This window comes from Diaphorina citri, unplaced genomic scaffold, assembly GCF_000475195.1.
Source record: "Diaphorina citri unplaced genomic scaffold, Diaci psyllid genome assembly version 1.1 scaffold1277, whole genome shotgun sequence".
NCBI classification, from domain to species: Eukaryota; Metazoa; Arthropoda; class Insecta; order Hemiptera; family Psyllidae; genus Diaphorina; species Diaphorina citri.
Window position 1 is genome coordinate 1 of NW_007378706.1, and position 13021 is coordinate 13021.

Consider the following 13021-nt stretch of genomic DNA (forward strand, 5'->3'; position numbering starts at 1 on the left):
CCACACACTATCAGGTGGACCTCACAGGTAACCTGATCAGGTCCACCAGTCAAGTCTACCTAATATCGTGTGTGCTCAAAGGGCATTTTCGACAACGAAAGACACACAGCCAAAAGTCAACAAAAGAAAACGCTGTAAAGTATTTGCTACAAACAAAGCCATAAGTCAACAAAGAAAACGCTGTAAAGTATTCACTGCAAAGCCAAAAGTCAACAAATAAAACACTGTAAAGTATTCACTACAGAGCCAAAAGTCAACAAACGTTGTCGTCACACTACATCACTACGTAAGAACGTTTCGTTACCAAATGGAGGCCGAAATATTCGTTATAGCGGCCGAAGGCCTCATTCAGCCAGGCGAAGTCCCAGCGGGCCGCGGTGACAATAGACCCGAACCAGTGGTGACTAAAAACATGGCCAACCAATGAGAGGCCCTGGATGATGTGTCGGTTCAAGGTCACACCACTAACGAAGAAGATGTAGTTTTCCCTGGAGGAGAAAATAGATTAATGGTCATCCTAAAAATGAGATAACGTAAGTGGCAAATTTTTTCAAATTATTTTGATATTCCGTAGAAAAGTGAGAGATTTGTCTTATGCCTTTTAAGTGCACCATTGATGCCGAAAAATGCTAAAATAAGGGAAACGGCCCTTAATTCTTCAATCTGGGGCCAAAGTTGGAATAAAGCCCACTGGCATTAAATAGTTATTGCACAAGTTTACTTGCGCAAGGAACCCTTGATCAAAGTTAATTATTTGTTTGTTGTTTGTGTTACTGTTGCCATATAAAATGTAGGTACCAAGTATAGTTATGTAGATTTTCTTGTTTCAAATAAAGTTTGATTGAACTATCCAAAGAGTGCCAGATCGTAGATTCACGGAATATACCGGGACCTAATACCGTGTGTCTAGTTGTCTAGACTCCGTGTGTTTCTGTGAGACGTTCTATGGAATGCACCTCAGACATAACATCGGACTAGAAACCATGTCAACAGTTAGGTAGTTACAGTAGTAAATTGTTTGTGTTACTGTTGCCATATAAAATGTAACTATAGTTATGTAGATTTTCTTGTTTCAAATAAAGTTTGATTGAACTATCCAAAGAATGCCAGATCATAGATTCACGGAATATACCGGGACCTAATACCGTGTGTCTAGTTGTCTAGACTCCGTGTGTTTCTGTAAGTCAGTCAGTCTGTGAGACATTCTATGGAATGCACCTCAGACATAACTTCGGACTAGAAACCATGTCAACAGTTAGGTAGTTACAATAGTAAATGCATGGAATAAATACAATGATCAACCAAGATTATGTGGTACGCAAGTTGGATGTACTGATGTAACCAAGACATCACTCAAGCCAATGCAAGTCGTTTACAGGAGGGGGCCTATGCGGTTCCATTTGCCTTGGGCCCAGACTTCTTAATGGGCCCGAAAACCAGCAGCATTTTTACTTTCCTTACCTATAGGAAGGAGAGTAATTTTTTTCACTCAAAAAAGGAAAATGAAATATGAGTAGGTATGTGATTAAGGTAAGGTGTATTACTGTATTTTCCTTCAGAAAAGGAAAACTGAAAACTAAGACCTTGGATGTCTATAGTGCTGTTGAGAACGCGCCATCTTGGATTTCCAATGGTTTGGTACAGGCGGCTAACACGCCACCTAGTGGTTGAACTAATTTCGGTATTTTCTTTCAAAGAGGGGAAATGAGTCTCGGAGGAGGGGAAATCGTCTTAGTTTCCGAAGGGAAAACACGACTCTACTCGCATAACTACCTACTAGGGAAGGGTCCGTTTTTGGCCCCAGGGCTCGATTTTATGAACGGCCCTGGATGTAATCTTGTAATCCGAGTCATATTACAAATAACGTGCAAAGCTACGGGCCAGGGCCGTTTACAGGGGCGGGGGCTTTTTGTTTTGTTTTTTGTTTCCCCGACCCTAAATGTCCGTAATACATTGTCTCAGGATTGGGTTCAATCCGGGGTTGATCTTGGGTACCAAGTATGGGGAAATCCTCATTTTCCCTTTCAAGGTAGCACCGCACTTTATTCCTCACTTCATCTGTCTTAGCTTTCATGGTTACAAACTAACTAAAATTACGATTTTTTCCTTGCGGCATATTTGAATTTTATATTGCTGGTCAAAATTAGGTCACCAAAAGGTTTCGTTTCAAAAGATTTTCATCGTTTATCAGTGTTATTCAGGGTTCTGTCAAACGGTGCAAAATTGAACCAATCCGATTTTTAATCCAAATCATTTTTGTATTTTTTGTTTGTTTAGTTGTCGTTGATTTTTTATGGTCCTGGTTTCCAAATACCTTGATAATAATATTACGTGAAAAGATATTACTCAGAAATACTACCTAACCTTTTGAAACGAAGGGTAACATGGAATTATAACAAACATTGAACCACTTTTGCACATAACCTAACCGTCAGCTGGCTCAGCTCTGCGTAACACCGTGTATCTGTATCTGTATCATTGTATCAATCAGGCAAGTGGCCTGGAATATTCGACCAGTAGTTTCCAGGCAGTCTCCACCAACAGTCAGGCCTAAGGCCAGCCACTCACTATCAGGTGGACCTCACAGGTAACCTGATCAGGTCCACCAGTCAAGTCTACCTAATATCGTGTGTGCTCATCAGGTATAGGGTAGACCCGACAGGCGGAACTTTTCAGCCGTACCTGTCAGGTCTAAATGATAGTGTGCGTACTTACTCATGAGGTATCAGGTAGACCTGACAGGCGGACCTGATCAGTGCACCTGTGAGTGGATGGCTGGCCTAAGGCTAGCCATTCACATTCACAGGCTTGTCTTTTCTTCTCATGTCGAGGCCGAGGGAATGTCTGAGTTCTATGAATAGTACCGTCAACTTCGGGCAGGTCTAGTATTGTCAAGTTTGGGTAGGTTCTATACGAGCCTGCACACTCTGACTCTATAACTTACCTTGTCGACACGAATGATCGACACCATATAGGAACTGCAAGTTGTCCTGAGATCAGTATTCAACAGCAAAATGGGTACCACCACCGCACCGTATTCACATGTCAAAAATTATGTACAGCTTGGGCTAAACTGGATTAAAAGAATAGAAAATTAATTTATTTGTCTTATTTGGCCGCCATCTTGTCCATCTGTAATATAGCTTCTTAAATCGGCAAAATAACCACTTTTTTTCAAGTCAGCATACCTGAAAACATACAATTCAATATATTATTTCAATATATTGGACAATTTTTAAGGATTTCCCTATAGTAGCAGCATATCCCAAAAACGGGATCGACCATTACGGGATTACGGTACATCCTAGAAGAAAAGTGTAAATGTATAAAATGTAGAAAATTATAATACAAACAGCTTTCTAATTCATAGTTCATAAAAAGAAATTACCGGAAACGAGATATTGTAAGAAAACCTCTTTTTTAGCCGCCATTTTGGAAAAATCATTACGGTACGGGATTACGGTACATCCTAGAGAAAAAATGTAAATGTAAAAAATGTAGGAAATAGAAATACAAACAACTTTCTAATTCATTATTATTAGAAAAAAATTACCTAAAACGAGATATTCTCAAAAAACCCTTTTTTTAGCCGCCATTTTGAAACGGGATCGACCGTTATGGGATTACAGTACATCCTAGAGAAAAAGTGTAAATGTATGAAATGTAGGAAAGAAAAAAACAAACAACTTTTTAATCTATTGTTATTAGAAAAAAATTAGCTGAAAAGAGATATTATGAGAAAACCTCTTTTTTGGCCGCCATGTTCGAAAAATCCTTACGGTACGGGATTACGGTACATCCTAGAAAAAAAGTGTAAATTTACAAAATGTAGGAAATATAAATATAAAAAACTTTCTAATTCATTATTATTAGAGAAAATTTACCGGAAACGAGATATTATCAAAACCCCGTTTCTGGCCGCCATTTTGAAAAAAGGCCGCCATTTTGTTTGTGTGCATGATTTTTGGTGTCACCCCTTCCTAAAAGTTTCATATTTTCCCAATGAAGGTCCATACCAAATTTGGTGCTTTCCTGAATAAATGCAGCTTTTGGCCAAAATTGTGACGTTAGGCCACCCACTAATGGCAGGCACGCTACCTCCCAAGTTAACTAGGCTAGCAGATAATGGACTTAAAAGAACCGTGTGGTTTGTTTTAGGCTAAAAACAGAGTGGCGAGCATAGCGCATAGAGCATCAAACACTGAGAAGGCGGTAAAGGGAAGCGACAAATGGAAACCGCATAGAGCGCAAAAAGCTCTATAACAGGGGTTTCCAACTTCCATCTGTATGCGGGCCACATGCTACATTGGGAGGTACTTCGCGGGCCACATGTGTACACATAGGGCAGCATTGTAGGACCCCCCGCCCCCCTCCCCCCAACTTTTCAGAAGTGCAGTTCAAAAAGTATTCTCCTAATTGTAGCTCAACACTAAAGGGGGTCAGTTTCCAGGTAAGTTTGTACAAATCCCAAAAAGCTTCGCGGGCCACAAAAATTGTCTGGCGGGCCACATGTGGCCCGCGGGCCGCTAGCTGGAAACCCCTGCTCTATAAGCTATCCGAGCCTAGCTGGGTTTAATATAAGGATGTCAAGCTGAGTACCTATATCAATCTATCACCATGGTGACAGCACTGTTGGTAATCCATCACTAGTATAAAATAATAAGCACTTTAGAATCTTTAGATCAGGGGTGTCCAATTTGGAAGCCCTTGGCCCGTGGCAGCCACGCCCAAATGTCCAATCCTTCATTCAACTTTTGTTATAATCAGGAAATCTGTTGGCCCTTTCCTTCAATATACTTGTGAATGAGGCATTTCAGGCATTTGAGACCCTTTATGCCAATGTTCAAGGTATGATTACACACCTAATTATGTGGAATTTATCACCTTTTATGAGGCCAGTGGACTCGAAATAAGAGTGCTAATTTTTAACCATTTCTCATCGCGGTCCAAATATGAGGCCGAATATGTTCATGATTTAGACAGCTCTGAGCTGGGGCACTTATGTATTCTTACACAATCGCGGCGATAGGTGCAAATTCTAACGTGATAAGATAGCAAGTGCCAAGTAGGTAGGTAAGTTTTACAATTTGTACGTACGTTACATTTATTTCATAATTTATGTTCATTCTTGTTGATACAAGCTATTGTCATTACTCATTAGTACCTGTCAGGTCTAAATGATAGTGTGCGTACTCATGAGGTATCAGGTAGACCTGACAGGCGGACCTGATCAGTGCACCTGTGAGTGAATGGCTGGCCTAAGGCTAGCCATTCACATTCAGAGGCTTGTCTTTTCTTATGTCGAGGCTGAGGGCATGTCTGAGTTCTTTGAATAGTACCGTCAACTTCGGGCAGGTCTAGTATTGTCAAGTTTGGGTAGGTTCTATACGAGCCTGCACACTCTGACTCTATAACTTACCTTGTCGACACGATTGATCGACACCATCGTTACCATACTTAACACTAGTGTAAGTGATAGATAAATCTTGAGTTACCTAGTGATTCAGATTTCATTCTGTTATTGACGCATCAGATAGTGGTAGGTATTCAGATTGAATATCTGATTCATCAGGTACATAGGTACCCATTTAAATATGTACCTACCTATATTTATGTTCATCTTGGCGCGAACGACATGCATAAAAAATTGTTAAAGCGCCTAAAAAAATGTACCTACCTACCATCATTATTCATCAAGTACAGGTCAGGCCGTATCCTGGATTTTATCGAGGGGAGGGGGAGGGGCAAGAGTCCGAACAATGATGAATGATGTAGCTTTTATGTGGATGCTCCGAATTTTCGAAGTCTAGCCCGAGTAACACTAGGTTCACACTGCACAGTAAAAAAAACTGCGACGTTTTTTTTACTGTTGGACAGTAAAAAACTGTTCCGTTCCGTTGAGTTCACACTAGACAGTAAAAAAACGTCCCGTTCAGTTGAACTGAGACCTGTTGAGACAAGAAAAAAAGCGGACGGACAACGTTCAGAACGTTCAAGTGTGAACACGCTCATTCAATTACAAGCCGCCAAGTAATCTTGGCTAGAGACCATCAACCCCACTCGGTGCAGCGACACCGCCACAACCACAACAACAATAATTGCAAGTCAACAGGTTAGTTTCTGGTGGTCTTGTGTTGACCCAAACATTTTTTTTTTTTTTTTTTAATACATATAACCATTTATTTATTAACAAATACACAGTACAATTCAACATCATTAAATATAATACATGTTATACATGTTATGGCTTACTCTTTATGTCTTTATCCATGGAACATTTAAAAAAAATTAAAGCTCTGTATGTATAATCAAGAAATTATATGTAAGTATAATGGATAATAATTATGTATAAATTAATCAAAAAAGCGAGAAAAAAATATTTTTTGAACTATGGAAAAAGATTAACATCAACTATTGTTGTTATTATAATTATCAACTAATATTTTATCAAATACTTTTTTTTTCTCTCTCTCTCTCTCTCCTTTTACCTACCTATAAAAAGATATACCTATATGTATTCATCTCTATCCTTCTCTTTCTTTTTAAATATTTCAGTGATATTATGTACCTACAAATGTCTGATTGCATTCGCATTGTATTGATTTAATTTTATTATTGTTTTACCTAATATAATAAATTATAATTATTTCAGTGTTCCATTTATTTTGTGTATATCTCACATTTTCGCTTGATATTTCTCCAGTTATATCCTGTATAAGTTTCACCGGTGGAAAATTAATTGTCCGCCTGTAGTTTCTACAGAATTCGATATATTAATGTTTTTCGCCTTTATTTTATTTTTCACCAGGAACTCATATTTATCTGTATTTTATGTGTTCGTTTTTTGACAGTTGGCTTCCTTTTTCTTCGTATTTATTGCCCTTCTTATGTTGGCACTCTTTCTGCTTTTCCTTCCTCCTTAGGTGCTTTCTTTTACAGATGTGTTTTCAATGGTTGGATTATAATGATACTCGTGATTCTTTTGCTTATGTTTTCTCTATTTCCCTATGTTTATGTCAGATGCATACCCTAGAGACATACATGTTTGTAATTTTTATTTGATATTTTTTTTTTGTTTTTTTTTTTTTTTTTTTTTTTTTTTTTTTTTTTTTTTAAAAAAAATAAAAAAATTTTTTTTTTTTTTTTTTTTTTAACTAATTCCTGTATTTCCCTTTAAAAGAGAGGAAATGGAGAAGAGGGGAAATCGTCTCAGTTTCTGAAGGGAAAACACGACTCTTCTCGCAAAACTACCTACTAGGGAAGGGTCCGTTTTCGGCCCCAGGGCCCGATTTTATGAACAGCCCTGGATGTAATCTCGTAACCCGAGTCATATTACAAATAACGTGCAAAGCTACGGGCCAGGGCCGTATACAGGGGCGGGGGGCTTTTTGTTTTGTTTTTTGTTTCCCCTTACCCTAAATGTCCGTAATACATTGTCTCAGGATTGAGTTCAATCCGAGATTGATCTTGGGTACCAAGTATGGGGAAATCCTCATTTTCCCGAGTTGGTAAACCCCAGCATAAAAGCATTGGCCTAAAATTTGGACCCTTGTTGAAATCCTAGATACGGGCCTGCTACGGGACTGTAATTATTTCAAGTGGTTTCAGGGAGCTCATGACGTGACGGTAGATATTTGATAAATATAAATAGTTAGTTACTTTAGGTAAACATCTACATATGTATTACTAATAGGTAAATATCTATGAAATGATAGGTAGGTAAATAATAATATGTAATAATAGATATATCTACCTAGCTATGAAATATACATATCAGTGGGCAGTGGGTTCCAAATTGGCTTAAATTTCCATTTTCCTTCACAAAAAATATGAAAGAACCTTATCGTCCTTATCTGTTTAGAATAAAGTTCGATATGGGCGGAAATCGAGCCCGTAACCGAGTACTTGGCTTGGTTTTTTAATAGCTTCTTAAATCGGCAAAATAACCACTTTTTCAAGTCAGCATACCTGAAAACATACAATTCAATATATTATTTCAATATATTGGATAGGGCCTTTTGGGGGGGGGGGGGGCAGCCCCTCCCGTTATCGAGCTCAATATTTCTCCTATGCTGAAGGCCAGGCTCAGAAAATTTGGAGCATCCACCCCCTCCCCTGTACATGACTGTTTGGTGTCTCGGCTCGACAAAATCCTGGATACGGCCCTGTTCAGTATATCACTTTTTAAAGGGTTTACGTCAGTGTGAGTATACACCTAGCACTCAATCTCATTGTTCGATGACAAGACAGTTATCAGCGTGCTAGTGGCGGTTCCAAGCGGCGGAAATTGGCAACTTTTCTGATTTATCTTCAAACCGAGGATTAGCAAAGTGGATTAGGTCGAGAATGAGATTGAACGGGGATTTTCCTGTGCCTAATAGGTTCTCGGTTCAATCTATAGGATTAAATTCAAAGCCTAGATGTGCTGTGTGAAATTTTACAGATAATAAAATTAGTAGATAATAATTATGGTAGGTACAAAGGGGCGTAATTGAGAGATATACCTATTCTTTGTTTTAGACCGCCCATAAACTTTTGCGTCTCATTGTACCGCAGGGTCTCCTACCTTTACTAGTGGATGGCCTTTGCACTCAGTGTTTACTGTTTCTTTAGCAAAGGGAACTTTCAGACTGGTACACTACGCTAAATTTTATGACATGACTTGGACTCGAACCACCAACCTCCAGATCCGAAGTCCACCGCGCTAACCACTGCACCACTGAGGTTGGTTTGACCACGAAGTCTTTGTTAGATTAGGTTGTAAACATTAATATAGGTATCTTAGGAATCCTAAATAGGTTCTTACAAAATTACATATTATCTGTGTGTCTTTTATTTTTTAGTTAGGACCTCATAAGCACTAGAGGTGCCATTTTGCCCCGTGTTCTCCTACATACATATATATGTTAATGAAAGATGTAAGTATAAGAATAAATATAAGTAAATAAGTTAGTATAACTATAATAAATAAGTACCTATTGTGATTTTTTTTTTTTAATAGATGAGTGTGTTAGTTGTGTTACTGAATACTGATTTCAAAACACGTCATGAGGACTTGGCTTGAGATTCTACTGACAGGAAGCGAAGAAGGCAAACCTACGTAATCTAGGCTGGTGAGTCGGAGGTTTAGGTTCGAATCTTGGCCGGGCAAAAAAAAAATCCGAATTTTTAGGTTCTGGATTTGAATCTACAAGGACTTTGACATGTACCCAGGATGTTGACATGGAGATGGAGGTATGTTTCAATTGGTTACTTTCTGGTTTCCCGAGTTCTCGTGTTGGCTCGGTATCTAAATGGGAAATATGTAGGTACCTATGTAGGTAGGTACCCAGGATGTTGACATGGAGATGGAGGTATGTTTCAATTGGTTACTTTCTGGTTTCCCGAGTTCTCGTGTTGGCTCGGTATCTAATTGGGAAATATGTAGATACCTATGTACCTATTGTGTCTTTCCTCGCCCATCTGATGAGGAAAATATTTCGGGTATGCTACGACACAGACCACACGAGTCTAATGAAGAAGTTGTGTCTCGCCCATGAGGGACCGGATGAGCATGCTACGACACAGACCCGTAAAGTCGCAAGTAGCAGTTGTGTAATTTGCTACGAAATAAAAACGGCGATGAAACACCTTCTTTTCTCAACTAGGTACTTAGGTAGGTACTTGAAACAATATTCGTGGTAGGTAGGTATTAATATTGAACGATACCTAAAATATGTCATCGCCTAATCTCTAAGCTTTAGTTTACTCAATGATGTCCCTGAACAGAACATTTCTCTCCCGCAGTCTCTGCACTCTGTGTATTTCTTATGGTGGAGATTTTAGCGATCAAAAATTGATCATATCTCAGGATAGGTTTAGATTATTATTTCCCTTTTATAATTTTACAGTTATTCTAAAATCTTCTACTTACTTCTCTGTCTTCCTTCTCTCTTCGATTTCGGGACGATAAGACCATAGCAGTTACAGTTCCCTCTGTCAAACCTCTTCAAAAAAAAAAAAATTACAGTTATTCTAAAATCTTCTACTTACTTTTCAGCCCCTGAGCTGTTCGTGTATCGGCTCAAATAGAACCCGGACATGTCCGAGCCTAGGCGCCCGGTGTATGCAATCTGCACCACATAGGTCGACTTGGGGGAAAGCGCCCTATCCAGCTCGATAATCAGCTGTTCATTGGCTTCGTCCAGAACAGAACTCTTCACCGGGATGGTGCTGGTGGGGCGGTTGGTGTTGATTCGAGTGACTGCCACTGGCACCGCGGACGGCAACTTGATGTACTTGGCGTTCAACGTGATGAAATTGGTGGAGTGGCTGGCCTGAAATAAATAAAAAAACAGAGGGTTTTCATGGCTGATGTTTTGGTGTAGTGGTCAAGACGCTCGCCTGGTAAATAGGAGGGCGTGAGTTTCGATCCCAGGCGAGGCATGGAATTTTATCATCATTTATTTGAGAATTTGACCACATAATCTAAGGGTTAGGTGGTAGAGAACAACTCCGGTGTTAACTTGGTTACCTTCTGCTCAAGAGTCTAAATCCTTCTCTCCTATCCTGTCTTCCTTCTCTCTTCGATTTCGGGACGATAAGACCTTAGCAGTTACATTTCCCTCTGTCAAACCTCTTAAAAAAAAAATCTCCTATCCTGTCTTCCTTCTCTCTTAGATTTCGGGACGATACCTAGGCATATCGTAAGTATAGGTATATCTTATAAGATCTTAGCAGTTACAGTTCTCTCTGTTAAACCTCTTAAAAAAAAGCTATCAAAAACAGAGTGGAGCGGAAAGGAAGTCGTTTCGTCGTTTCCATATATCATTGCTTCCGTCTACCTGCTCTATGCTCTATGCGCTTATCCTGATGGGATAATGTTCGTTCTCGGAACGGCTGGGTTTCTCCTATCCTGTCTTCCTTCTCTCTTCGATTTCGGGACGATAAGACCATAGCAGTTACAGTTCCCTCTGTCAAACTCTTAAAAAAAAGACATGTAAAGCTCTCAGGTGCTGGCTAAGAAGTCGGAAGTTGTCTTCTGTTTTTCAAACTTCGGTGTTGAAAATTTTAGGAAAGTCTGTGACCTTGCGCAAGCCACAATTCCTATATCTATTTTGGTGATGGGGGAGTACCCCTTGGGCCTCAAACGGGACTCGTCACTGGTGTATTATTCTACATTATTCTGCACTTTTATTTTAATTATTTGCGGTGAAGACTGGGGCCTCCGACTGTGGTTAGTGAGAGTGTTGCCAGAGTACTATAGTGTTAACAGAGTACCAGCCCATTATAATAATCTACTAGCACAATATGATCCTGGTGTTAAAGGTGTAATTAAGACACAGGAAATAAAACCAGAACGGTGATGTTTCCTGCTGAACCAAATGAATCCTGCTAAGCAGGCGTCCACAACGGAGAACCGACCATCGACCATACCCTAGTACCGACCCAAGAGAAAATAAACAAACGATGCTAATAAAATAATGAATAGAAGTGTCCTTCGACCGAGAGGACGACCTAGATGTAGTATTTCCATGATATCCATGCAGGAAACCATGGGATGTTCGTCATTCGAATCATTGAAGTGTGCTGCAAGAGATAGAGATGAGTGGCTTCAACGACAAGGCCTAACCTTTAGAATATGATGATGAGATATCATCTGGGTAGTTCTTACCTGTACGTGTTCATGCCCCAGTTTTCCATCGCTCCGGCGTCAAAATCAGGCACGGCCACCAAGTCCATCTTGGGCAACATCTTGTAGTAATCGAACCCCATGTAGTCGCTCAGGGCGGCCAGGATTTTTGGGCCCTTGTCGAAGATGTACTGGCCCTGGGTTTTAACCACGTCCTCGCGGCCCCAGACACGGAATTTGCCGTCTTTGTCCGACAAGCTGTTGAATTCGAACACGGCAAAGCCGACCAGATAGGTGGGCATGGGGGGGGACTGTTGGAATGTGTCCGTCACCTTGTCTGAGCTGAAAAAGAAAGCAACATGGGGGTTTTCAACTTCAAGCTGAACCTACTTTCTATTTATTTATTCATTTAAGAAGTTTCTTTACTTGTTATTCCATACAAATTTCGCAATATAAAAATATTCAATAAATGATACTCACCCATCCGTGAAAACAGGGTTTCCATTCATCACAATATACCGGCCTAATTATCTTGGGGGGTAGCGTGTCTGCTTGTAAGCATTTGGTCGTGGGTACGATTCCCGCCCGGGGAAGATTTTATGTCAAACTATGTGGTATGGGGTTCTCCAAGTAGATAAAATCGTCCCGAAAACGAAGAGAGAAGGTAGAGAGGATAGGAGAAAGTCGATTCGAGACCGAATCTTACGGTATCTGTTTAGGTCCTAAACTTTAGGACAAGGTTCGCTCCGGGTGAGCTTCCCGATATAGAGTTCAATATTAGAGTGCCGGAACCCTGTCACCCGATTAGGCTGCCGGAACCCTAATTTTTTTCTCCGTGTAGGACAAAGTTCGCTCCAGGCGGGATTCGAACCCACGATAATTCTACTTACTTGGCAATTTCTACGGACGTGCTCACTGGCATATTGGAGATGGCCTTCTGGTGACGGTGACGGTTTATCTTGATGACGAAGGGGGTCTTGTAGTTGGGTTCGTCAAAACAGGGGAACGCCCGTCGGGCCCCGGTCGGCTCGAATTGCGTGGAAGCCAACAGTCTGGGAATGAAATGGAAATTAGAAAATGGCAGCGTTTATACATCATATTTTAAACACTATAAACCATGACCCATTAGTAGTGAACATGATCGAAGGCAGAAGAGAAGGAGCACAAGGAAGAGGAAGACCCCGGACCAGTTATGTCAGCCAGATCATGGAATTCGCCGGTTGCAGTAGTTATACGGCCATGAAAGAACTGACCCAAGACAGAGACAGATGGAGAAGTATTGTCAACCAATCTTAGGATTGAAGACTTTGTTGATAACAATATTTGATTGAAATACCTAAAGATAAAATAATATAAAAATATGTGCCTTCAATAGAAAATGAGCATAAAAAAATAGAGCAAACAAATAAT

The 13021-nt window shown here is 40.0% G+C and overlaps 1 protein-coding gene across 1 annotated transcript; it reads right to left on the reverse strand.

The window, feature by feature from the left end:
* Positions 1 to 259: 259 nt before the first annotated feature.
* On the reverse strand, positions 260 to 12686 carry LOC103515108 (membrane alanyl aminopeptidase-like). Its single transcript, XM_026827905.1, has 3 exons — positions 12502 to 12686; positions 11654 to 11953; positions 260 to 488 (listed from the first exon to the last, which is right to left on the reverse strand). The coding sequence occupies exons 1-3, from the start codon at positions 12531 to 12533 to the stop codon at positions 275 to 277; spliced, it is 546 nt and encodes a 181-aa protein (XP_026683706.1). The 5' UTR covers positions 12534 to 12686; the 3' UTR covers positions 260 to 274.
* Positions 12687 to 13021: the final 335 nt, after the last annotated feature.